Source organism: Xenopus laevis, chromosome 8L, assembly GCF_017654675.1.
Source record: "Xenopus laevis strain J_2021 chromosome 8L, Xenopus_laevis_v10.1, whole genome shotgun sequence".
Taxonomy (NCBI): Eukaryota; Metazoa; Chordata; class Amphibia; order Anura; family Pipidae; genus Xenopus; species Xenopus laevis.
The window spans coordinates 24,732,618-24,760,444 of NC_054385.1; the positions used below are offsets into that span (position 1 = coordinate 24,732,618).

The following is a 27,827-nucleotide window of genomic DNA, read 5'->3' on the forward strand; positions in this document are numbered from 1 at the left end:
AAGCCAATTGGAGAACTACCATCAGTGAAATTCATAAGTTGCTGGCTTGATTTGTCTGCAGTTTTTATCAGCCCTTGTATGGACACCTTTACTTTGGAGAGCATGGACCCCAAGAAACTAAGGGATCCCTTTTAATGGTCTGAAGGAAGTACAGAAGGAAGGATTGCCTGATCTAAACATAAAATCCCCTCAGAATACCCCACAGATATTGTGGGCACAATGGGCACAAACTGCCATGTTTACTACTAACAAAGGAATGTTTTTTTTCCCCACAACTTTAATTAGTGGCTGTATTGGTTAAATTGCACTATGGTTGCAATATATATAATAATATGCAATATATAGCTGATGTGGTGTGGGTGTTAAGTGCATTATTTCTGGGGCGCCATGAAGTTTATTACGTAAGTAAGTAAGTAAGTATGCGCTTGTGACAGACCCCTCCCCACTTGATACAGACAAATTGCACTGGAACACACTCACCAGTCTTCATCCTCCTCCACCGTCATGCATTTCTCATAAACTGGCCCCTCCAATTCAGCACTTCCTGGGAATATCCTCTCTTGGTAAATTATGATAGTTTTCACCACCTCATTAACACGGGCCTGAACAGATACAGGGTCCTGCCCCTCAGGAATGGAAACCAAGGTTGGTCCAAAGCACACCGCTATATTATATGGATCCATCATGTTCTCATCACTATACTGGGACAGACTGACAGAGAACATAACCAAGGTTAGGTGATTGCATTGGCATCTGTACAACTAAGAATATAGAAAACTTCTTGATGAGAATGACAGGTACTGCAACTAATCAAGAGATGTCATAATCCAGCTCCCTAACCCGACTCTAAACTCCTTAGATTACTCACTGATTCAGAAAGGCAAAAAGGTATCTAAGAACAAGAGTGACAGGTGGCGGAAGTTGGGACACCAGCTTCCTTAGGTGTGTTATTCTCTCTTGAGCTGTTTCCAGATCTGTAGAGAGAACCCCAGAGATCAACTCAGCAAGCATACAGAATTAAAGCCCCCAATGCCCATGCAAAAAAGCTTAGTGCCCCAGAATTAACAGTTCAAACAATAAGTGTCGAATTCAGAAGATCAGAAGAGCAGCAGTACTCACGGATACAGTACAGGAGATCATTAAACATCTCAGGGGGAAAGAGGGGCTTCTCCAGGCCACGGAAATAAAGCTTTAGGACCCCAGCAACTGAGTCCACATCATGGCCACTGCAGCTATCGTCTAGTGGATCTTCACCTGTGTAATATGACACATAACCAATTCATTTAAATGTCCTATTGTGACATCTCAGTGTATCAAATGAATTGTCTGAGCAATTGTTTTTGGGATGTGAGAAAATATTTTACAATTACAAGGCATTGTTTTATTTTTTGTGTCAGCAGAGGGAGATGTTGTTCACAGAAAATAAACATTGTCTTTTTAAATACTTAACAAATCTTAATAATTAAGTACAAACAAAAAAATGCTGGTTTTGTAAAAGGGCTGTTGAGGTTTCACCTGAGTTATTTTCAGCTTCCTCTGGATCAACTAGTAATAAAGCAGGTTTAAATTAAAGGGGTGGTTCTCTTCTTCTTCTGACTCTTTCCAGCTTTCAAATGGGGTCACTGGCCCCATCTAAAAACATTCACTTATATATATATATATACACACACACATATATATATATATATATAAGCATTCACAAAGTACCTGCACTCCTTCCTTGTTGTTCAAATGTGGGTGCTTGGTCAATCAGCGTATACAATGTTCAAAGTGGACCAGCACACCGAAGTTTTCAATCAAAAGAGTTTTATTTTAACATCACTCATGTGTCCATGAGTGATGTTAAAATAAAACTCTTTTGATTGAAAACTTCGGTGTGCTGGTCCACTTTGAACATTATATATATATATATATATATATATATATATATATATATATATATATATATATATATATATATATATATTTTATTATTTGGTTTTTTTTGGAAGAAAGACCAGCAACACTGGGCCCCTACCTATGCAAATGCATACATGTATACCTATGAGAATAAGCACATTTTAGGTCACCTCCTATAATGGTAAAGCATACCACATATAACATAGACTGACTTGTACGTCCAGTAATGTTGTATATATTATTAAATGCCCTTGCGGGCTAGTGTACTGCAGGAAAACCTGCAGACAACTTAAAGAACTGATTAGCATGCATTATGCATCGATAAGGGCAGCTTTGGAACATAAACCTAAGAAAGAAGGCAAACAGGATATATCCAAGCAACCAGTGGCACAGCATTGGCTACAAGCTAAACACTCAATAACCTCCTTTAAATGTATGCCAATTGACCACATCCCAAATCCACCGTGGGGATGTGGACCGTTTTTTGTTACAAAGGGAATACTTCGCATAATACAGTAACTGCAGCACTCTGATGATTGTGATTTTATTAGCTCATGTAGACAAAAAAGTGGCAACGTTTCGGGCCTCGCAGGGCCTTTTATCAAGAGGCTTGATGGCTCTGCGAGGCCCGAAATGTTGCCACTTTTTTGTCTACATGAGCTGAGCCAATAAAATCACAACGCTGAAATATCACTATAATCATCAGATTGCTGCAGTTACTGGATCATGCGTAGTATTCCCTTGACCTGTGGCTGGTTGGGCTAATCACTGCTGAACACCTGATTCGAAAGGATTGTGCACAAGGTTTGAGAGCTCAATTTCTGTATTGTAAAGGGAAACATTTTGGACTTATGAATTGGACTGCATAGTAGCTAGAGGCCTGTATACAAATATGCAACTTAACTGTTTTTTGCGAATACGATAATACATAGTACATATGGACTTTTAATATAACGGTAGGACAAATATGTTGTTATCTTAAACTCTATGGAGGAATATGCAGGTACATATGGTCAATAGACACAACTTTTATTTTTATCTTAAATGGTAAATTTTCCCTGTTTATGAATGAGAATGTTCTTCCTATCGTCTTCATGATCTTGTTTTGTGTAGCTTTAAGATTATTATTATCTCCGTGATATTGTAAATACAAGTATGGCACCTGTTATCCAGAATGTTTGGGGGCCTGGGGTTTTCCGGATAACGGATCTTTCTGTAATTTAGATCTTCATACCTTAAGCTTCTAGAAAATCATAAACCAAATAGGCTGGTTTTGCTTCCAATAATGATTAATTATATCTTAGTTGGTATCAAGTACAAGGCACTGTTTTATTTTTACAGTAAAAAAGGAAATAATTTAAAAAAAAAATGGATTATTTGGATAAAATGCAGTAATGCAGTATATAGAGGATGTCCTTCCTATAATCCAGAGTTTTCTGGATGATGGGTTTACGGATAACAGATCCCATACTTCCCAACTATCTCTTTAACTGCTTCACTTACCTCTTTCAAAGGAACTTCGGATTTCGTTCACCTGAGCCTGAGATCCGGGGACACGAAAAATACCTTCATGCTGTAATCCTGAAAGCAGAAGAAGCTGTAGTAATAATTCTTTAATCAGGCACTTACCAAAATAACTGTTTTTAATGACAGACTGATCTGGGTCCTGCGTTCATACCAATATTGTGGTTCGTCCTGCAGAAATGTGCACATCAAAGTACTTCACCAAATCAGACAACAGTGAGGGATGCCTACATCCCTCTTTATACTGCAGTGACACCCAGTGGACACATGTGGCTACTTAACGAAGTTGGTTCTGGTTTTTGTTTTAAATTTAAAGACTGCAAATAATTGCTGTTTCCAAATTATGATATCATACTTTATTATTAATAACAATAATAATATCCTTACCATGCAAGTTAATGAAGCGAATGCAGCTGGATACTACCCGGGGAATGGCTTGTCCTGAACTCTATGATTCAAATAACATTGTAGTGTTAAGGTGTCTGACAAACTGTATCTGATACACCAACAAATACAAATGTCACACAAAAAGGTAAAACTACAGCTAAAATACAAGTATATAAAGGAGTATATTGTGAAATACCAAAAATGCATGTGATTTGTGTATATATATATATATATATATATATATATATATATATATATATATATATATATTTGTACAAACAAAATGAGCGCACACTGGGAACCTTTTTATTGTACAACCATAATTTTATTTAAATTAATTAATGTTTTTTAATTACTTAAATAAAATTATGGTTTTAAAATAAAACCTTTGGAGTGTGCACTCATTCCATTTAGACAAATATCAATTACGCTTAATTGAGTAGCACCTGGGTTGTTTGTCAACTACATATATATATATATATATATATATATATATATATATATATATATCTCTCGTAAGGAGACAGTTTGTATCCTACAAGTAGCAGTTGATAGAAGCTATCCTATTGCTTACATTATGATTTACAGTATCTATGCCCAATGTATAGTGAATAAACCACACTTTATTTTAAAATAAAAGGATATTATAAGTCCCAGAGAAGTTCCATGACCATATAAAAGTACAAGGTCGAAGGCTTCTGAGGTGTTATCCTCATATTATTATTCAACAGGGGGTGCTTTATTATACATAAGTTTCAGTCATGTGTCGTGATATATTACATCACTAAGCACCAATTATAACTGATTACACCACTAAGTGCCATTTATAAGGATATAATTTACAGGATGTTCATGGCTCTTGTGTATTATATAGTGATATGGCACCATAAAGGAAGAAAAATGACGACCCCTATTTATAAATAAAGTATATCTACTTTTATACCTGAATGATTATACTGTCACTGTTAATACCTCTCAATACTGATAATCTACGGCTCCCAAAACCTTGATGGAGTACAACTGCAGGTATTTGATTACTGTTACTGAGCTAATGCTAGCAGGGCTCATCAGCAAGAGATGCATAGAAGCTGAAAATCCAGTGGCTGGAAAATTCTGCACTGTGCAATTAGAGATACTTGTATTTTAGTTGAAGTTTTTCTGTAAATGTTCCCTTAGGGCATGAGCTCTCAAATCAAAGTAGTAATGACCTTGTAACAACTGTTTGCATACAAAGGATATCAGGAAAGCAATGAATGTTAGCTTGGGGTAAGTTGGAACAGTGCATTTTTACTTTTCTCTGTAAATGTTATTCCTTGCCTTGCATATTTATATATATTACTGCCAACTAGCAAAACCCAATTTTGTATGGCAGGCTACAAAGTGGCGAATTACAGACCGCACTTAAAAAAAGATTTTATGGTGATATGACATGATCTTTGCCAGTGCCACAGGAGATGGCTTCTCCTTATGCTATATTGCAAATAGCACCTATCCGTCCTTACCACCAACCGAATAACACATTGCTAATCAGAAAATGCAAATAGGCAAACGGTATAATATATATATATATATATATATATATATATATATATATATATATATATATATATATATATACATACACACACACACAATAAGAAGCACCTATATAAAGAAGAAGGAAAGTAATTTATACTTAAGTTAGGCACCCCAAGTGGTTGTATATACTAATGGCTTGGGGTTCCAACAGCGAGCGATTGTCTTCTTCACTTTTCATATTTCCTGGGGCAGATGCAGTAGTACAGTAGAATGACATTGCCGGCTTCTTCGTTAAAGCTTTCACTCTACTGCGCATGTGCAGCCACCAGCTGAATAAAGAAGCAGGAAGAGGATCGCTCCATGGTACTCTCTGGAATAACCTATTGCCAGTGCAGTTTTCTGCTAATAGGAGCCCAGAGTGTCAGGTAAGTAAATACAATTGCTTGGGGTGCCTAACGTTTGCCCCCCCCCCAAGCATAAAAGCACTTTCCTTGTCCTTTAAATTATATATTTCAGAGCTATGGTATAAGACTTATTATAAGATGCAAGCTGAGACTTTTAGGTTATAGTTATTGGGACACTGAGGCTAAAATAATACAGGTCTTAATATAAAGTAGTAGAGTATTTAATAAAAAAAGGCAATCAACTCCCTTTAGCCATTTGGGAGTTACTATACCTTTCCCATGGAAGCAACTAACTAAATGTCACCCGAGGATGGTACGGAAACAGTGCCCTTAGATGGCCAAACTGGCATCGTCATTTAGCATCCAAGTAAAATAAGCTATTAGGTTTTCCATAACACGCTGCTTATTCCAGCATCAGTGTCCCTTTCGTGGCATAAAATCATGAAAAAAATATAATTCTCATAATTCTTCTAAGCTTTTGCCTGTTGCAGAGCTACAACTGCCATCAAGCCCAACCTTCTGCTTTCCAGCTAATTTTACTAAAACTTAAATTTTGGGCTGACAAGGCTATTGTAGCTTACAAAAGGCCAGCATATTCAGCGCAAGCAAAAATTAAAGATATTTCAAAAAACCTTTTCAACAATGACATAAGCATAGCAAAAGAATGCCTGAAGTGTACCTGTGCACGGGACAGATACCTCCTTCTCCTGACAGCAGCACAAAAGAAAGAAGTGGTTGTAAGCAAGAAAGAGAAAACGAGAAGGAAGTGTAGAAGGAAACTAACTTGAGCAAGGAAAGACAGCATATCTGGTCTACATGAGACTGGAAATACACATATTGGAGTCACAAATTGTGCAAAAGTCTTCCACAATATAGAATAACAGACTAAAACAGTGGGCAGTTTAATACAATGTATCATTTTCAAAAATCATATGACAAATAATGACTTTTTTCAATCGTTTTAGATTTTTTTTATTTTATATATATTATACAGCACCAACATATTCTGGAGTGCTTTACAGAGACTATAAATCATTCATATGAATAGCTTTATTTTACTCATATAACATCAGTAAGCTGGGTTGCTCTAACCAAGAGATACCCAAAATGTGGTACTGGCCCATCTAGGATGAGGAGGAGCTTGGAGCAGAGGATGAGGGAGCCAGGTATTTGCTCTCTCACTTAGGGTGAGATCTGAAGTGAATAATGTCTCTCTTATTCTATATTCTTGAAACTATTACCTTTTTTTTAATTCATTTCATGATCTAAGGAGGGTACTGATCAAAGGTTAAGTTCTCAGTGGGTTCCTAAACAAAATATGGACCTTCACGTGGGGCTTGAACTGAAACGTTTTAAAACCACTATCAGAGATAATTATCAACATTAAAATTGCTCTGTGAAAGCTTTAAGTAAAGAGTGCTGTGCATGCTTAGTAGTACGGGGTGCCGTTTGTCCCAAATACATTCTGTATACAAAACTATTCCTAATACACAGAATTAATGCCTCTCATGGTATATAAGACTTTGTGACCATATACACGTAAAAAAAACATACAAAAGACTTATTTCTATTAAAGCATGAGAACAAAATCTTGTTAGTGCACAAAAGAATGTCATTATATTACAAACTCCATTCTGTACATTTTAACCATCAATCTGTCTCACGAAGTTACTTACAGAATTAATTATGTAAAAGAACTTGGACATAATATATTAGTGTAACTAACTAGTGCATGCTAAGCTAGATTTGAATGATAAAATAGATTTATGACAGAAAGCAAGGTTTTATAGTACAGGATTCATTCTTTCCACATGAAAGTTCAGTTTAAAAAAACATACAACTCATGGACAGCATCATTACACCCCATTTGTTATAAATGAATGTAAAGCAATGTGCAGCTTGCTGCTGCTATATAAATAAATTATGATCCCCTAAAATTGCCCCTGCCTAAATGACCCCTTTTGTTTGCACACAGTTGCTCGTAAGACCTTCACATCATAGTATACCGAATGTGTGTACACATGAACAGTCCCACATCTGTGGCTAAACCTATTATGGACTAGTTACACTACAGCTAACTATGAGACTACTCATAAGACCCACTTTTCATACTATAATGAATGTGTGTGCACATGATCAGTCCCACTTCTGGTTAACCTATTATGATCAGTCCCATGTCTCTGGTTAACCTATTATGTAGCAGTTGAACTATAGCTAAGCACATTATAAAGAGAGTGCTAAATGCTAACTGGTGCAAGATTACAGTTAGGAGGAGACATTGGAGCCTAACAATCATTTCTGGTACATTAATTACAACATGGCAGGTAGGTGTGGCCTGCACCACAATTGCTCTCACCTTAGATAGGAAGAGGGAAACAGGAATATGAATCACAAGACAATGGCAAAACAGCAGTAATGCACTTAACCAAAATGCCATCAATTCAATTCATGTGTGCTTCAAGAGAGGAAAACAACTCCTTGTAGCCCCAGGTGCCCTCTGCCAGGGCAAATAGATGAAGATCAACAAAAGCAGCAGCACTCCAGTAATTTGAAAAAAGTGAATCTTTACTTAAAAGTGGCATGGCAACGTTTCGGGCTTCTATGGCCCTTTATCAAGCCCTTGATAAAGGGCCATAGAAGCCGGAAACAGTGCTATCATGCCTTTGTGTAACGAATCCTACTTACAGTGGTGGTCTAGTGGGAGGACGGCAGGGACGCCTGCCGCCCCCTCGGCGGGCACGCCCGCCATGCTTTTCCAAGCCACAGGGTTCTGTCTCTTAGGTGTGCGTCGCGCACTTCTTCCTGGTTTATTGGCGCATGTACGCTGTCGTGATGACGCCAGAGCGCAGTGGCGAGAAATTTAAAAGTATTTAAAGGCACAGTTTAGATTTTCACATTGCCCGTTATAGGATTTGTTTCCTGGTGCTTTCTGAGCTTTGTGCTAGTCTGTTATTCTGATCCTGATACCTGTTGTGACCCCTGCCTGACTTTTGACGATTCTACATTCTGTATTCTGACCCCTGACTTCTATTCTGCCTTATCCCTCTGATTGACTTCCTGGTTTGAACCTTGCCTGCCTGACTTTTTGCATTCTGCCTGCCCCGACCCGGCCTGATCTGACTAAGATTCTGCCTAACGCCTTGTACCGTGAACGTCTGCCCAAAGACTTTGCCTTACAGTTGTGCCCCTCTGCTTGTCCAGAACCCCTCGCCTTGCACCTCTCATTTAAGACCTGGCGGCATCTGAGTGGCTGAGCGCTCCGTCCAAGGCCAAAGGCGGCTGCATAGACCAGGGGGCTTGGCATAGGTTCTGGATTTAAGGTGCCAACCGTGACACTTTGATAAAGGGGCATAGAACCCGGAAACGTTGCCTTGGCACTTTAAGTAAAGTTTCACTTTTTTCAAATTACCAGAGTGCTGCTGCTTTTGTTGATCTTAACCAAAATGCCCACACAAGCAGGTTACTATAATAAGAATAGCCATATCAACTAAAAGTATCATATTTATGTTTTGCATACTTTTCTTTCTCTAGAATCATTATCAGTGCAGCATTATATGTCTCAGTCATTTGTAAGAACTTCCAATTATGAATCTGTAGTTTTTAACAGCAGCCTTTTTAGGAAATGTTTGATCATGTTTATTACTATACAGCAGAGGGGACATTAGAGGGTGCCCTCTATAGCAGGCCATATACTATGCCTTAGGGACGATGCAGCCAAATGGAGCAAAGTTGGCAACTTTTAATCTTGTTTGTTATATAGCAGTACGCATTGTTCTTATTGGTTCAGTAATGTGACTGACAGTATTGCTTCACAGAATGGATATGTTTTGTGAAACGGAACTTTCATTTTGTATAAAGAATGAATCCTGTACTACAAAATCTTGGTTTCTGTCATAAATATCTATTCTATAAATATCCGTCATTCAAATCTAGCTTGGCATGCACTAGTTAGTTACACTATTATATATCACGTCCAAGTTTTTTTTACATAATTAATTCTGTAAGTAACTTTGCACATAAATGCGTCTGTTACATGGAGGTTATACATTTGTGAAACAGATTGATTGTTAAAATGTAATATAATGTTTGTAATATAATGACATCCTTTTGTGCACTAACCAGATTTTGTTCTCATTCTTTAATAGAAATACGTATTTTATATATTGTTGTATATGTATATGGTCACAAATACTTATATACCATAAGGGGCATTCATTCTGTGTATTAGGGATAGTTTTGTATACAGAATATATTTGGGACAAACGGCACCCCATATACAGTAATAGGGGCCTAAGCTGCTGAGCATTGTCAGATAATGCAGAGCTGCTCTTGAAGGAGCTTGCAACTGGGGTGGGGGGCCCTGAGGCACCAGCTGCGGTGGGCCCCAGACACCCAGGACAATTCAGTCCTGAACTTTGAGTGGAAAAACAAAAGAAATTAATTTTTTAAACATACATTTTAGGAAAAAAGTAAATACAAAACAGAGAACCTAATTTCAAAAAGTCATTATATGTTGTATATAATTCCATAACAATAACTTTTGGAAATGTGACCTGCCCTTTTAACCACATTCATGAGCACCAGAAAGTGATCCTGATAAAGAGATACTCTTGCATGAAAATGAGATTGTACAAGATGCTGGTTTAGAGAATCTTGGAAGCCATTGTCCTTGAATCCCCACTCCCTGATGATGTTTTTTCTTTTTGTCGCCAAAGCTGATGACAACTGCATTAAAAAGAAATGGGCATCCCCCACATTTAAAAAAAATATTTTTATGTTAAAAATCTATTGAGCAGTTGTAAATTTAAGGGTGAAAAATAAAAGCAGTAACGTTATTTTTAATGAATTTGAATCGAAGACTTTTGCACACTTTTAGTAAGTATTTGAAGGTAATGAAAATATAGATAGATCATTAATAGCTGCTAAGGGTTTTTGCTCTTCAGCTTACACACAGCAAAGGCTTCTGGGATGGACAACACTGAAAAGTTGGTGCCCACCACAAATCATCTCAAGATAGCTCAGAAAGCATAGGAATTTGGGGCAGCACACAGGGAGGTACCTGAACAAATTCCTCCAAATCCCCGTTAAACAGTTTGTGGTTATACTGGGATGTCGGCCGCTGCCTTTTCACTCGCAGAGACTTACTGGTGCTGGACTGCTGCCTGAAATCAACCGTGTTATACACAATTGACACCACACACACACACAAAATCCACTTATGCTTAAGCAGCACTGTCAAATTAAATCACAAATCATTGAACATTTTTGGTTTTGTTTGAAAGCTTATATGCACACTTTGGAGCAATAAAGAAATCCCAAAATTCAAAAATCTGAAGGCAACCATTTGACTGTTTATGCATACTAAAATATGGGAAATTTGGAATACCAAAAGGCTTCACCTATTTCTAAAATATAACTGTCTTCTTATTAGGGATGCACCGAATCCAATATTTTGGATTCAGCCGAAACCCCAAATCTTTTGCAAAAGATTTGGCCGAATACCGAACTGAATTGAGGGCACTACATTAAACAGAAAATGCGCTGTGTGTAAATAAATTTTTCCAAATAAGTTATTTGGAGAAAATGGGGACTTCTGCCAATTCTTGTCCTGATCACTGCAGGTCCTCCCCAAGTGCTGTCAGTTTCCAATGAAAGGCTCTGAAGGGATTATTTGGCATTCACAGTGCAAGACTGTAGATCTGTTGAGCAGGCACTGTGTCCCTCTCAGTGATCTGACCCTGTCAGATATTTCCATTGAGATACATATAGAAGTATCTAATCTTAAAAATATCAGATCACTGCCCATGAGTGGAAAGAGTGTGGTCTGCAGAAACTCTCCCCATAAGATCAGTGTTCCAGATTGCTCCTTCATTCCTATAGAGGCCAGGACTGTGAACTGATGAGTAGTTTCAACTGCATAGGGAATTACCCCCAGATCATTCCTCCTCTCAGCTTCATTGCAAGCAGGAACCTGGCTCTTTTTCTCAAAAATATGTACATACATGTTATAATAACACAATAGGAAGGTTATGGCTTCCATTTCTGCAAATAGCCTTTGTGCTTATGGTTTCAACTTTAAAATGCCCTAACCTATATAAACTGCTAATCTGACTTCATGCAAATACTTTTGAGACAATGATTAATTAGCTGAGACTGTTAACACTAGTGAAGGCCATGTTGACGTATAAAGGTTACACTTTAGGTATATCTGCCTCTATATTTTAATCTGCTGAAATCAAGGAAAACATAGGAGGGTAAAAGATAATATACTTTTTTTTTTCAATTGTCTTTGTAATACTTTAATATTTTTGAACTTATTTGCAGTATCCCAAAGAAGAACCTTCCCCTGGATAAAGGGGTACTTACTGCAAGGCAGTGATTTTCTGCACTTCATTCTCCTGTGCTGCTCTCTTTATCAGTGGTCAGACCTGCCTGAATGAACCGAATGAGTTTTTTCCATCATAATTCATGACTACGGGTCAAGGGGAGTTTGTAAGGCAGTGTAAGCAAGTTTAATTTAATGAGGGTTCCTGCTAATGACCAAAGCTTTACAAACCTTGATATAAATGAAACAATTAAAGCTACCCCTTTCGGGGGTTTGCCTCTCTGGCCTACCCTAATATTTGATCTTTACTTTAAAATACAAAGGGTCATGAGTTTACCTTATAAGCAAAGCAAGTTTATCAGCTTGGAAATGCTTAAAGGGGTTGTTCACCTTTAAAATAACTTTTAGTTAGTGATATTTTGAGACTATATGCAATTGGGTTTTTTTTCTTATTATTTGTGTTTTTTAAGTAATTAAGCGTTTTATTCAGAAGCTCTCCAAATGACCCTAACAACCATGCAATGATTTGAATAAGAGACTGGAATATGAATAGGAAAGGGCCTGAACAGAAAGATGAGTAATCAAAAGTAGAAATAACAATCCATTACAGAGCATAGGTAGCTAAAAAGAGTCAGAATAAAAAGGCAAATAAATAAAAAATTAAGACCAACTGAAAAGTTGCTTCTATAACATCTGACAGCTGGATAAATTGTTTATTAATAAATCAACACCGATCTACATTCTATAGCATTTTTATAACATTTTTAGACAAAATTTTTAAAGATAAGGGACTCCTTATCACTTAAGTCTTAAGTGTGCTTGCTCTATACATTCTTATACAGCCCTTCCGTGCTTTTAAAATTCCCAACATGAGGAAACATACACTTCCCCTTGTTCCTATTAAATATGAGAATCAAACGTCTGTTGCACAATAAACTGAGTGGAAATTGCTAATCTTCCCCTCCCAGGGCCGCATAACATTGCCAGCTTTGCTAAAAACTGAAAAGGATTGCGTTATCATAGCAGTTGCCCTTGAATTTTAGATTCATTTTAAAAACATTAGACTGCCTTAATAAATCCAGATATAAATGTAAGGGCTCCTTGAAATATTCAATTTTTGTTGATAATGTTTTTTTTTATCAAGGAAAGCAGAGAAATCAAAATTTCTTCTGCACTTGTTATCCAAACAGGATACTATAAAGTGTCACTTTAAAAAACAGATAACGGGTCTCCGGATAATGAAAGCCATACCTGGATTTTTACAATTTTCACATTTCCAAACATAACTATTTTTTAATCAGCAATTTTCTATGTTTGTGTTTTATGGAAAAATATCAAAAATACTGCAACTGAAGCTTTGTGTCTTTTCATAAAACACAGACACAGCAAAGTGCGGATTGCAATACACATTTATTTTACGATGCTTCAAATTCGACATATCAAAATAAAGTAGTTATTGCAAAACGGAAATGTTATAAATTGCTGAAATTTAAAAACAACAATCTCTAGGAAAGGCAAATATATTAAAATTTTAATGAACAGCAAAAAAAATACTATATTATTAAATTATAAATTGGTATTTTAGAATGAGTATCCCTTAAAAGCACAAAGGGAAGAAGAGTAACAAGCAAGGTTTAGCTTGCCATATGTACAGTATGTGAGACAGTATGGGGGTTATTTATCAAAGTCCGAATTTATCTCAATATTTTCCGCTACAAACTGCTACGGATCATACCCGCTCGGGTTTTTTCTGATTATTGATTATTACATTTTGCCGAAAATTTTCTTTGCTTTTCGAATTTTTCACCCAAAAACTCAGAAAACGTTGGGGTATTGCACAAAACCCAGCGCACATCAAAAATCATTGGGACTTCTCCCATTGACTTATATGCAACCTTGACAGGTCTGAGATGCCGGATTTTACAGATTCGGATTTTTCCACCCTCGGGGTTTAATAAATTATGAAAAATTCGTGAATTTATTTTTACATTTTTTTAAAAAAATTTTAAAAAAAATTGTGATTTTGCATTCAGAGTTTAGTAAGTAACCCCCTGCATATGGGAGTGAGATTTTCCCTCCTCCCCACCACCCACATGCTGTGCAACAAAGGCAAATACATACCCAGAAATATTACTGTCCATCACAGCAGCTGGGGAGAAAAAAGGAATATATTAGTCATAAACAGAGAGGATGAGTTTTGTTTTTCAGTATGACTTTGTATGACACATTCATTATTTTTTATTTTTGCCTCATTATAGCACTGCCTGTAGTCCTGATAAAAAAAGATGATTTTGCCTCATTATATAAGTGCCTGCAGTCAATGTAAAATAATTTTTGGTTGTTAATAACACTGGTTGATAATTTTTTTCTTCCAAGGACCCTCAGAGCTGAATTTCATTCTTTTGATACTGAGCAAAGATGCCTTCAAAATCTAGTTAATAGTCAATGGCATGTAGGTAAAAGGGATCCTCATAACTTAAGTCTACTAGAAAATACTTTAAACATTAAATAAACCCAATAGGCTGGTTTTGCTTCCAATAAGGATTAATTATATCTTAGTTGGAATCAAGTACAAGTCACTGTTTTATTATTACAGAGAAAAAGGAAATAGTTTATAAAAATTCGGATCATTTGGGAGCTTTTTGGATAACGGGTTTCCTAATTGATCCAATACCTGTAATTGCTTCTTAATGGGGTTGTTCTCCTTTAAATTAACTTTCATACTAATGTAGAGACAGATATTCTAAGACAATTTGCAATTGTTTTTTTACTTCATATTTTATGTGCCTATTTTTGATTATTTACACCTTTCTGTTCAGCAGCTCTCCAGTTTGGTATTTCAGCAGCTATCTAGTAGCTAGGGTCTTCTTTACCTTTCCTTAATTACTCTCCTTCAGACTCCATCTCCTTGATGGAGGTCCCTTGTCTCTATATGGCATAGCACAGGTACCTGAACTGTTTTTATTATGATCTTTATAAGCCCGTGCCTTATTATTCTGATGGTATAAATGCATCAATTCCACAATTGCTTCAATCTAATATGTTTTTAGTTTTACTACTGCTAATTTGTTGCAACTTTGCTATAAAATGATAACCGTGACAATATGGGGAACTGTTGTCCTCCTTGTCACGGTTGTCATTTTATAGCAAAGTTGTTTATACGCCGTCTTTAATTCCTTTCCACCTGTCATGTGGGTGTAGTCAGCTTTCATGAACACTCAGACATGCCTAACTGCAAGCTTATATGTATAGGCTGCCAAGCAATGGGACAAACATCAAAGTAGAAACATGAATGATTAATGAAAAACGGAAAAAAAGAAAAATGGAAACATAAATCTAGAAGGGGGAAAACTGCACAGATGTCTGTGATTAAGATTTGTGGTTTTCTATGGAAATGACAAATTGCATTAGAATACATATAGGATGTATTTCAAGAACCACAGCTCAGTTAAATATAACTAAAATAAATGGCCAACAGGGTTAAGTAGCACAAATGTCTAAGAGCTATCCCTTACTTTTAATAATAGGATGACTGTCAAAATAAGGTCTTACTATTATAGGGAACTAGAGCTCCCAGCATGATCTAAACATCCCTTACCATTTTGGTTGCTCAGAGATACAGTTCCTAACAATTCAGTTAGCCATATCTGCTAATAGGGTTGGGTAGGGAAAAAAAGAGACGTGCATACTAAAAAATAAATTTGTGACAAAAAGTCACATGATTTTAAGGATTCAAATTCAACCAGGCACGAGGATTTGTCTTAATCCGAATCCAACTGAAAATGACCAAATCCTGGATGTGGTGGATTCCTAGTTCAATTACACAAGTATTTGTAAGTATTCCTTGGTCCCAACAAGGGCTAAAATAATAAATCAACTTGCCTTTTTCTATGGCTTCCTTCAGCAGGTCATACTTTGCTTGGAGTTTGCAGATTGTACTTCTTCCAAGTAGATACTTCTGGAATTTCTAGAACATGCCCAGGTGAAAGAAAGTATAAGTGTGTCTGTCATGGCACCATGTTAAAATTATTTGAAGGCTTGTTAGGTGATCACATTCAAAATATTGTCCTAGTGAATGGCATCATGAGCAGTAATCAGCATGGCTTTATGAAGGATAGGTCATGTCAGACAAATTTGATTATTTTTTATGAGGTAAGCAAGATGCTGGAAAGTGGGGGAGCAGTAGATGTTATCTATTTGCATTTTGCCAAAGCATTTGATACAGTGCCCAATAAACAACTGCTTTCCAAACTAAGGTCTGGACTCAATGAAGTTGTTTGCACATGAATAGGAAACTGGCTACAGAATTGGGTACAGAGGGTGGTTGTTAATGTTACATTCTCTACTTGGAGTAAGGTTCTTAACGGGGTCCCTCAGGATTGGGTCCACTTTTATTTAACTTGTTTATTAATGAACATTAATGAAGCGATGGTATTGTAAGTAATGTATCAGTGTTTGCAGATGACATAAAACTCTGCAGCCCAAGAGGCATAGATTCACGGAGCAGGGGGTTATTCTTTCACTGTACAGAGCGTCGGTAATGCCCGTCTAAAATATGATGCACAGTTTTGGTCTCCAGCGTTCAAACGGGGCATTATTGAATTAGAGAGGGTCCAATTAAGCTGGTAAACGGTATGGAAAATTTTAGCTATGAGGAAAGACTGGCTAAGTTGGGGTTGTTCACCCTGGAGAAGAGGCGTTTAAGGGGGAGGTGTGATAACTATGTATAAATATATGAGGGGTTTGTACAATAACCTCTCTAATGCTTTATTTACCAGTAGGTCCTTTGAGCTAACAAGAGTGCACCCATTCCGATTAGAAGAAAGGAGGTTCCGGACAAATATTCTGAAGGTATTTTTTACAGTGAGAGCCAGGGCCGGAACTAGGGGTAGGCAGAAGAGGCACTTGCCTAGGGCACAACGGCACAGGGCCGCCAGGCACGTACCTCTTCTGACGCCTTCCCCTAGCTCTGACCGCTGTGTTCAGAAGCTGTGGCTGAAGTTCTGCATAATATATGGTCTTCTGCGCATGCGCACGCTCACATTTTCTGCACATGCGCACTCGCGCTTTATTGCCGCTCGCACACTTCTGCGCATGCGCGAGCGGCGGGGGCGAAGTACTTGGCCGGGTTGCCTAGGGCGCCCGACCGAGTAGGCCCGGCACTGGAGATAGCTTTAAGAAGGGGTTGGATGGCTTTTTAACAAATGAGGGAATACAGGGTTATGTAATATAGCTCATAGAACAAGCCGATCTAGGGACTGGTCCGATTACCATCTTGGAGTCAGGAAGGAATTTTTTCCCCCTCTGAGGCAAATTTGAGACGCTTCAGATGGAGTTTTTTTTTTTTGCCTTCCCCTGGATCAATTAGGAGTAAAGTAGGTTATATAAAGTTTTAACAGGCTAAACTTGATGGACGTGTTTCTTTTTTCACCAAACTTACTGTTACGTTACTATGTTACATAAATCTCCTCCTATCATAATCCTCAATCCTCCCTACAAATCTATGGAGTCTATCAGAGCAAGGACCATTTATTCTGTACTATTTCTAGAGTTTTGTTTGGAGACCTCTTTTATGTCTTGGTAACTTCCCATCTATTGTTCCCCAGTCTCTCAGCTTTTATTCCCCTTCCCCATCTCTCAAGTGTATTATTCATCTTTTCATTCCATTTTCCTCTTGCTCTTACTGAAACATAGAAGTTCTCAGTGTCCTGCTGGTTGGCTCTCCTCTTGGCTGTGCTTGTCTTAGTGCTGGTGTCTGATCCTGTAGATTTAAGGGATTCAGTAGACTGGCTGGACTGGAAAACCTCCGACAGATCAAACTCATCTACTCCAATAAGATCTAGCAGGGACTGTAGAGTGGCTTTAAGGGTTTTTTTCACCTGCAAACAAACAGGGTGATAGAAAGAAAAAAAATATTTGTCTAAAAGATTGCCAATTTTTTTTTTTTATAAACTGTCATTGTGATTAAAAAATAAGGTAGACATTTTGGGGGCCTGAAAAATAATTTTCTGTGGTGCTAGTAATATCTACTTACACCACTGGAAAGGGGTTAAACCTACCTGAAGCCTTCCTCCAATCAACTGCTAGAGGAAGCTTTTTAGAGACCTTTCCTCTTTTCTCTCATTGCCTGAGCAAAAGGGTTTTGTGTGTTGAAGTGGGGTTGTGTGGAAAGCCGATTTCTCTGTGCAGTAAATTCCAGCTTTTAGTAAATGTTTAACCTTTGCCTGTTTGACTTTGATTTTGTGTTGATTCTTGGGTACTGTGTAGTCTAATTTATTGTTTATGACTTTGGTTCTGTTCTAGTTTCTGCCTCTGTTTAATCCCAAGTACTGCACTATTACTGCTATTGTGAGATTTGGGGCAAACGTATTTGCTGTCTTAGATATTATTGGAATAATGGCTGCTACATCAATGTTTTCCTATATCTATAGCTGTTATTAACTAAGGGGATCCCTGACCAAAGCTTCCACTTCCCAAGAGGTTTTGAACAGAAAAACCCACCCATTTGGGTTATATTGAGACAAGAATTATTTGATTAAATGAGTGCATCATAGGGTTTTTGGGTGGCTTTTTCTAGTTCTAAAACTTTAAAGGGGATGTTCACCTTTTAATTTACTTATAGTGTGATGTAGAGAGTGATATTCTGAGACAATCTGCAACTGGTTTTAATTTTTTTTATTTGTGGATTTTGAGTTATTTAGTTTTTTATTCAGCAGCTCTCCATTTTGCAATTTAGTTATTGCATTTATTTGAATACAAGACTGGAATATGAATAGGAGAGAGCCTGAACAGAAATATGAATAATAAAAAGTAGCAATAACATGAAGATAACATAAATGAAGTGAAGGCTAATTGAAAAGTTGCTTAGAATTAGCTGTTCTATAGCATACTAAATGTTGAATTAAAGGTGAACCACCCCTGTAAATATGCCAATATGTCAAAAATGTAAGAACCAGGACTCTGGCTCTTTCAGTGTGCAGAACGCTACTGCCCACTCTCCTCAGACCAAGTAATAGAGGTAAGCCTGGAGAGGGTGAGGTCTGCCTGTCTTAGAATCATACTTGTTCAAAAAATGCTGGTGACTTTTCCTTTTTTCATGGTGATAGGCTGTAAAACTCCTAAAGATTTTTTTTGGGTAAGCGGTTTCCCCCATACATTTTCTAACATATGGAACATTATTTTACAGTGGGCTCATGTGTAGGGCATTATAACAACTTTATTGACTTTATTAAGGTTCCCTGGACATGTCTACTTATCAGTGTAAATGTAATGTTTTTGATGCAACTTATAACTAATTTAGTGAATTAGTGTTGTCTGAGCTAAATTCTTGCGAATTGTAGCAATGTGTTGCAAATCGGTCACTGGCGAATTTTCGCCAGTTAGTGAATCTGTCCCCAAGTAGGAATTGTGGCTAAAGAAACTGTTTTGAGGCATAAAGATCATTTTGATCACTTTCCACTATTATAAATAACTAGGGATATTATAGGGTGCTGTGCATGACATACAGACAAAAAAATAATCAGAAAGGGGAAACAGGTGTTGTAAGGGTGGTTAAATCAGAAAATGATCTTCTCATTTGGCAAACTCCCTTTTCTGCTGAACTTTACAGTTATACACAGTACTCCAACATATCTGCTGTACTACCTCTTCGGTTTCCAGGTGCTCACTCTCCAGTCTGGATTTGATGTGCTGTATCCTAGAGACTAATTCCTGATGTAGCAATGGCTCAGACCGAACTTTCGACACCTGTAGAAACAAATGCCATGTGGACATATGAAGTGTTTTTGGATATATTCAGCAAGTCCATATACTTGGTATCTATAATTAAGCTGCATCCAACCCCTCAAACTGACCTTTCTCTGTTTTTATTTTTTATGCTAGCATATCCTCTTCTCCAATTCAGCTTAGTGTAGGGGTGTCTGATGTTCTCCCTGTACACTTTCTCTCTTTTTAAAAGACCTCATACATTTATTTGGCTTTAAATATCACTATGCAGACAAAATGTCAACAACCTCTTCACTAACCACTGAAATTCAGATTTAGATCTCTAACTGTCTCCTAACTATCTACTCCCGGATCAATCAACGCAATTGCAAACTGAACCTACCATAAACCAAACAGACAGCGTTTCCACCCAAATTTGAACAGTAACTTTATTCATCCAGAACAGGTAGGCTTTGTCCCAAGACAAGAAGCTCGAGATAATACCCTACGAGTCTATAGCATCATCCACCATTGCAAAAAGAACAAAATCCCACTTGCCCTATTATCAACTGATACGGAAAAGGCCTTCGACCAAGTTTCGTGGGCATTTATTTTCAAATGTTTATCTTGGATGGGTTTGGGACCAAACATCACCCACAGCATTCAAAGCTTATACTCTAACCGTCAAGCAAGCATCAGAGTGAATGGTCTATTGTCAGATTCCTTCATGGTTAATAATGGGACCCGCCAAGGATGCCCCTTATCCCCCCTTCTCTTTATAATCAATTTAAAACCCTTTTTGCAGAAAGTTTTCTTGAATTCTGATATCAGTGGGGTCAGCATATCGGATTTCCAACATAAAACTGCGGCATACGCCGACGATATGCTGTTTTTTATAACAAAACCACATATATCCCTACCGAATCTGATGCAAGAACTTTAGCAATATGGAGCAGTTAGTAATCTTAAAACTAACTATCAAAAATCTAGTTTGCTGAATATATCTCTATCTCCAGAACAAATAGACCTACTGAAACACTCGTTTGCGTTCACGGTGGAAGAGAGGTCCTTTACATACCTAGGTGACAGATAACATACTCCTATTACTGAAACACACTCAGAAGGACCTGACTCAATGGGACAGACCGGCGTTCTCATGGTTTGGTCGAATTAATATTGTTAAAATTGACATATTACCACGTTTCCTTTATCTTTTCCAAACTATCCCATTTCAAATTCCAATTCATATTTTTCACACACTTCTGAAGATGGTTACATCTGGCAAAAGAAAAAAGCCCGGCAAAAATATACCTCCCTAATCCAACCCAGAGACAGGGGTGGAACAGGACTCCTTGAACTTTTCACTTACTACAGAGCAGCGACACTACAAAGGATGTTGGATATCAAACATACTAAATCTACTAAATTGTGGGTCGCCATAGTACAATATGAATCCAAAACGCCTTTAGAAATACTTCCTTGGATATTACGGCATCATCGTCCACAGAAAATATCAACTAATCCTATTGCTTCTGCTATTCTCAACACTTGGGACAGCCAAATTTGAACTAACTCTAACTAATATCCACTCCAGAATGATCCCAATTCTCCATAACGCAAATTTCCCTCCAGGACAAAGAACAACTAACTTCCAACACTGGTCCCCATCAGACTCCTTATGGGCTTTTCAACTCATGAATGGAAGACAACTTAAGCAACTAGAGGAAATACTAGAGCCAGAATCGATCACATCTATGGACCGCTTGCGGTTTTGTCAAATCCAACATTTTTTTCTCTCAGAGGGAACTCTAAAACCACAGGAACCAGCGGACACACCCTTTAAACAACTATTTGTTAGTCACACTCGATTCCCTCACGAAATATACAAAATCTTATTGGACACATATCTATCCCCTGCGATCAAATTCTGCCATAATTGGGAAACAGAACTCAATACTACCTTTACTGATACTGAATGGACTTTTATCCAAGAGAAAACATTTCAATCAGCTACGTGCACGAGGTTACAGGAACTCAATTATAAGATTTTTTCACAATGGTACAGAGTCCCTACCAAGTGGTCCAAGACATTCCCAAACTTACCAGACGCCTGCTGGAGATGTAACCAAGAAAAAAGAACACTTACTCACATCATGTGGAACTGTCCTAAGATAAAACCCTACTGGACGGCAATCATGCAGCTTTTACCCAAATTTACCAATCAATGATCACTGACTCTGCATCCTTTTTCTTATTACACAACAATCATATGCCCACGGCGCAATATAGACATTCATTTATATCAACGATGATCAATATAGCGAAATCTCTAATACCCAAATATTCAAGATTAGAGAGAGTTCCCACAATTAAAGAGTGGGCGCAGAAAGTACAAGAACTGTATCTATTTGAAAGACTAAAAGACACTGGAGAAGGACAAACGAGTGAGACTCGATGCAGACAAAAGTGGTGCCACTGGCTGTTATATACAGAAACCCCGTAATACAAGGCCTTAGTCTCCTCAACACCATAAAGCTCCTAGAAAAGAGACCATCTAGTGAAGAGATGGGATCAGTGACAATATACATACAGGTGCTCCTGGCGCTCTTCCCTCCTACCATGCATTTCACACACCCCCATGTTCTAATTATCCTCACTCAGATGCCATACTTGAAAAGTTAAGTTACATGTACCAATACCCGATATCCTGCTTTAAAATCGGGCAAATAGAATATTCTAGCAATTGGGCTGCACGACAGACGGCATCACTCTGATCCTGTTGAAGTTCCTCTTTCTCCTTTTTGATTTATTTTTGCTCCCCTCTCTTTATTTTATTTATGGAATATTTGCGCCACAACAATGACTGATCCCTATGTCTCAGTAATAACACAATGTAGACTGGAGAAGTCATTAAAGGGGTTTATGCAGTATGTGAAGTAAGATATGCTGAATTTTTCCAAACTCAAATGTTGCGGGTTTGGATAAGAGTAACAATAAAGATTTATACTCGAGTAGCACACCCCCTAGCTATACTTAACAGTAATGATGTTTAATGATATGAAGAATGCAGAATAGTTCTTTAGCCTTTGATATTATGTCTGTCCAAGAAATCATCCAAGCCCCTCTTAAAAGCATTAAGAGAATCAGCCATCACAGTGCATTCCACAACCTCACTGTCCTCACTGTGAAGAACCACCTACGTTGCTTTAAATGAAAGTTCTTTTCTTCTAGTCTGAAGGGGTAGCCTCTGGTATGGTGATCCTCTTTATGGGTAAAAAGGTCCCCTGCTTTTTGTCTATAATGTCCTCTAATGTACTTGTAAAGTGTAATCATGTCCCCTCCCAAGCACCTTTTTTCCAGAGAAAACAACCCCAACCTTGACAGTCTACCCTTATAATTTAAGTCTTCGATCCCGCTAACCAGTTTAGTTGCACGTCTCTGCACTCTCTCCAGCTCATTTATATCCCTGTTAAGGACTTAAGTCCAAAACTGCACTGCATACTCCAGATGAGGCCTTACCAGGGACCTATAAAGAGCCATAATTATGTTTTCATCCCTTGATTTAATGCAGACGGAACTTTATTTGCTTTAGTAGCCACATAATGACACTGCCCAGAATTAGACAACCTGTTATCTACAAAAACCCCAAGATCCTTCTCATTTAAGGAAACTCCCAACACACTACAATTCAGTGCATTACTTGCATTTATATTATTTCTGCCAAAGTGCATAACCTTGCATTTATCAATGTTTTAGCAAAGTCTAAGTAAATCACATCCAATGCCATCCCAGAATCAAGGTCCCTGCTTACCTTCTCATAAAAAGAAATTAAGTTAGTCTGGCAAGATCTATAACGCATAAAACCATGCTGCAAACTCATTATATTGTTATTTGATATGACGTCCAGTATCTTATCCTTTATTAACCCTTCAAAAAGCTTTCCTACCACTGACATCAGACTGGGGCTTAGTACGGGATCCCTTTTTGAATATTGGCACCACATTAGCAATTCACCAGTCTCTCTGAACCATGCCAGACCTCAGTGAATCCTGAAAAATTAAGTAAAGCGCTTTGGCAATTACAGAGCTAAGCTCGCTAAATACCCTGGGATGAATACCATCTGGCCCGGACCTTTGTTTATCTTAACATGTTCTAGTCTCTTTTGAATGTCTTCATGTGTGAACCATGCATCATTAGTTGTATTACTAGAATTGAGACTATTAGTAAGAAAATCATTATTAGCTGGTTCCTCATTTGTGTAGACAGACAGAAACTGAGCTTTTTTTTCTTCACATCAACCAGCTGACCCCCCCCTGATATTAAAGGCCCCACCCCTTCCTGCTTTATTTTTTTTCTATTAACATATTTGAAAATTAATTTTGGATTCATTTTACTGCTTGCTGCAATATCCTTTTCCATATCGATTTTAGCTTGCCTGATAGCTTTTTTGCATGATTTGTTGGCCTCATAGCTTTTTGAATTGCTGTTTTGGTATTTCATGTGCCAAATTCCAATGCTTTAAAGGAGAACTAAAGCTTAACTAAAGAAGTAGGCTAGAAATGTTGTACATGATGTTTTGGGTTTTTGTACCAGCCCCAAGCACCACAGACCTTTAGCAGTAAAGATCTGTACCACCAAAGATGCCCCAGTAGCTCCCCATCTTCTTTTCTGCTGATTCACTGCACATGCTCTGCGTTGCTGTCACTTACTGAGCTTAGGGACCCACTCACAATATACAGTACACATAGAATATAAATGTCATAGTATAAGGCTTATTAGTAATTAATACAAATAATGACAACATGGCAGCACAGAAACCAGTGCAATTAACATCAGAATTGAATAATCAGCCTTGTGACATTAGCTTATTTTACAGACAAACCTCATTTTCTGCTTGATAATTTGTGACAATCCTTAAAAAGATTGAACACTGTGTTTAGGGGCGATCCTGCTGCTACCTCAATCCCCACACTCACCATTTGGTGCCTGAGGGGGGTTGGGGGGGAGTCCATGACGCTAGAGCAGAGAAGCGCAATAGTGCTCTTTGTGTGAGAAGAACTGAATTTTCAATATGAAAACTGAAAATTCAGCTCTTAGTTACCAGGAGCTGCATTTTTGCCGTCACTTGTAACTATCCCCAATTTGCCTGAGGTTAGTTCCTCAACTCCCCTTATGTATCCCCTAACTGAGTTAAATTTAACACAATGCATATCTAATGGTACAGCCCCTCTTGAAGTAAGGTTCTTAGTGGGGTCCCTCAGGGCTCGGAATTGGGTCCACTATTTTTTAACTTGTTGGTTAATGACTTAAGGGAGGGTATTGTAAGTAATGTATCAGTGTTTGCAGATAAAAACGATGCAGCCCAATTAATTCCATCCAGCATGTGGCATCCTTGCAAAGGATCTTGCCAATCTAGGTAGCTAAGTGGCAAATGAGATTCAATGTTTATAAATGTCATGCACCCGGGATGTAAAAATATTTAAGCCACTTATATCCTTGATGGGACTGCACTAGGCAAATCCATTATGGAAAAGGACCTTGCAGTCCTTGTATATAATAAACTTGGCTGTAGCAAACAATGCTAGTCAGCTGCATCAAGGACATATAAGGTCTTGAGCTGTATTTAAAGGGGCATTAATTCATGACAGGAAGGGTCATTCTTCCACTGTATAGAGCACTTGTAAGGCCCCATCTAGAATATGCCATACAGTTTTGGTCTTCATTGCTCAAACAGGACATTATTGTATAAGAGAGGGTACAGAGAAAAGCATCAAAGCTGGTAAAAGGTATGGAAAATCTTAGCTATGAGGAAAGACTGGCCAAATTGGGGATGTTCACGCTGGAGAAGAGGCACTTAAGGCGTGATATGATGACTATGTATAAATATATGAGGGGATCATATAATAATCTCTCTAATGCTTTAGTTACCCGTAGGTCTTTCCAGCTGACATAAGGTCACCCATTCCCATTAGAAGAAAACAGGTTCTGCCTATATATTTGGAAGTGTGAAGATGTCAAATTCTCTACCTGAATCAGTTATATAGGCTGATACATTAGATGGCTTTAAGAAGGGGTTGGATGATTTTTAGCAAGTGAGGGAATACAGGGTTATGTAATATCCATGGACTAGTCCGATTGCCATTTTGGAGTCAGGAAGACATTTTTTGGAGAGGCTTTCTCCTGCAATGCTACACCACAGCGCTTACCTTGGAGGTTCATGAGGGCTGCATCGCTAGTGTGGTGAGTACAATTGTGTTCTTTGCACTCGAAGAGCCAAATTTCCGGTTTAAAAACTAGAAATTTGCCTCTTAAAGTTACCAGGAGTGGCATTTTTGCTGCCCCTAGTAATTTATACGGTGCTGCTGCCGGAGGCAAGATTTTCAACGCTCCTCATTTGTACAACATATATCCTATTTTTCCATGATTGCTTAGTAGCGCATTATAAAGATACATGTTAGTAAAAGTTCATTACTACCTTATTCTAAAAAGGATTTCTTCTCACCTCATCCCCCTCATGTGGCTGGTATTCAAATTTGGTCGGACGGGAAAAGGTTTCACTGTACATCTCAAACAATTTATTCTTGTCTGTCTGTGAATTGAAGTTGTCAACAGCCCCCTCGACGGCCTGGAGACTCTGCTGACGGGACATCTGCACTTTCTCCTCAGCCTGCAGGTAAACTCGCATTGTCTTACTCATAGAAAGATGAAATCCGAGGTCACAGCACTGCCAGGATCAGGGCAAAGATCATTGTTATTGTTATTATTAGTATTAATAATAAAAATCAGAAGGAGAATTACTATACAAGAGACGAGGCGTGCACAATGTTACTTACATCGATGAGGTCATTGATGTCGTGTATATAGTAGTTCTCGATGTTATTGTTGACAGTGTTCAGGTTTATAAGATATTCATTCCTGGCCTTGGTGCACTTCTGACTGTTCTCCAAATATTTCTTCAGCCTCTGATTGATGAGAAAATACAGTTCCACACTTTTTTTGTATCTCTATAAACTATTGATAAGCTTTCCATATTACATGACGGATTATGCTTTTTCTGCCTGGCTGGCTGCTACAGATGAAATTTCCTGCTAGTGTTTTATTTGCAAACAGCCATTCACAATATAATGTATGGCGTAAATCTAAATCAGGGGCGGTTAGAGTGACGTCGCAGCAGTTGCAAAGCTAAATGCATACCCAGACAACCATTATTCTAGAGTCAATGTTGCACCTGCAAGACAGGTAAGGACTTTGGGAGCATTTATTGTAAAATAGTATAACGTTGTATGTATTAAAATATTCTTCCTATTAAAAAACTATATCTGCAGAAGAAAAATAAGACCGTACTGCATTAATTAAACTAGGCACAACAACCGGAAGCATGGCATAATGTACTACAGGTTATGCACCCTAAACAGCATACCATCGCAACCAATCGTAAGGATGGCTTATGTAGGCAGTCATAAGGCACCCTTGTTACTTGTTATGAGGGTAAAATCTCTGAATGACATATGATCTACTGGTCTTTAGTAAGAAATGGTAAATATTTGTATTGGCGCATGGATATATTATTTTTTCACATTTTTGGAGATCCGAATCGAGAAATTCACCATGGCACGTGTTTAGACAACCCGATGGCTAGAGACTTGATTCAAAATAGTGGACTATTTCCCATTTGCTTTGTCCCATTTCAACCAGGGACTACTGCTTTTTCTAGGGTAGGAAGTCCCAAAACTAACTTTAAAAAAAATGTAAAGATTTGGCAGCTTTTTTTATTAATTAGTTACCTTTTCCACAAGTCTTTCACTCTTCTTCAGAGAACTCCGTCTCTGCCCTCTGTCAGCTACTATTTATTAGTTACCTTTTCCACAAGTCTTTCACTCTTCTTCAGAGAACTCCGTCTCTGCCCTCTGTCAGCTACCGGTGAACTTGCAGTATGTTCACCTAATTTGCCCGAGCGTTTTTCGTCCTGCTTCTCGGCCTCCTTCAGCTTATGTTCAGCATACATACAGTCACTGTGATACAACTGATACGTCTTCATGGCCTTGGGGTAAAACACATATATTATG

The 27,827-nt window shown here is 37.9% G+C and overlaps 1 protein-coding gene across 6 annotated transcripts in view; it reads right to left on the minus strand.

Annotated features, from left to right (window-relative positions):
* arhgap4.L (Rho GTPase activating protein 4 L homeolog) overlaps window positions 1–27,827 on the minus strand; it is a 122,362-nt gene that overhangs the window by 7,833 nt on the left and 86,702 nt on the right. For 3 of the 6 annotated variants that reach the window (XM_041572534.1, XM_018229677.2, XM_018229676.2), the window contains exons 5-17: window positions 27,620–27,802; window positions 26,595–26,723; window positions 26,264–26,485; window positions 19,702–19,803; window positions 17,742–17,936; window positions 15,940–16,024; window positions 14,179–14,206; window positions 10,792–10,894; window positions 3,811–3,871; window positions 3,403–3,480; window positions 1,120–1,254; window positions 869–974; window positions 481–711 (exon numbers count right to left, since the gene is read on the minus strand). In XM_041572534.1, coding sequence (XP_041428468.1) covers window positions 481–711; window positions 869–974; window positions 1,120–1,254; window positions 3,403–3,480; window positions 3,811–3,871; window positions 10,792–10,894; window positions 14,179–14,206; window positions 15,940–16,024; window positions 17,742–17,936; window positions 19,702–19,803; window positions 26,264–26,485; window positions 26,595–26,723; window positions 27,620–27,802 — 1,658 coding nt within the window. The other 3 variants (XM_018229678.2, XR_005963260.1, XM_041572535.1) reach the window with 3 other exon arrangements.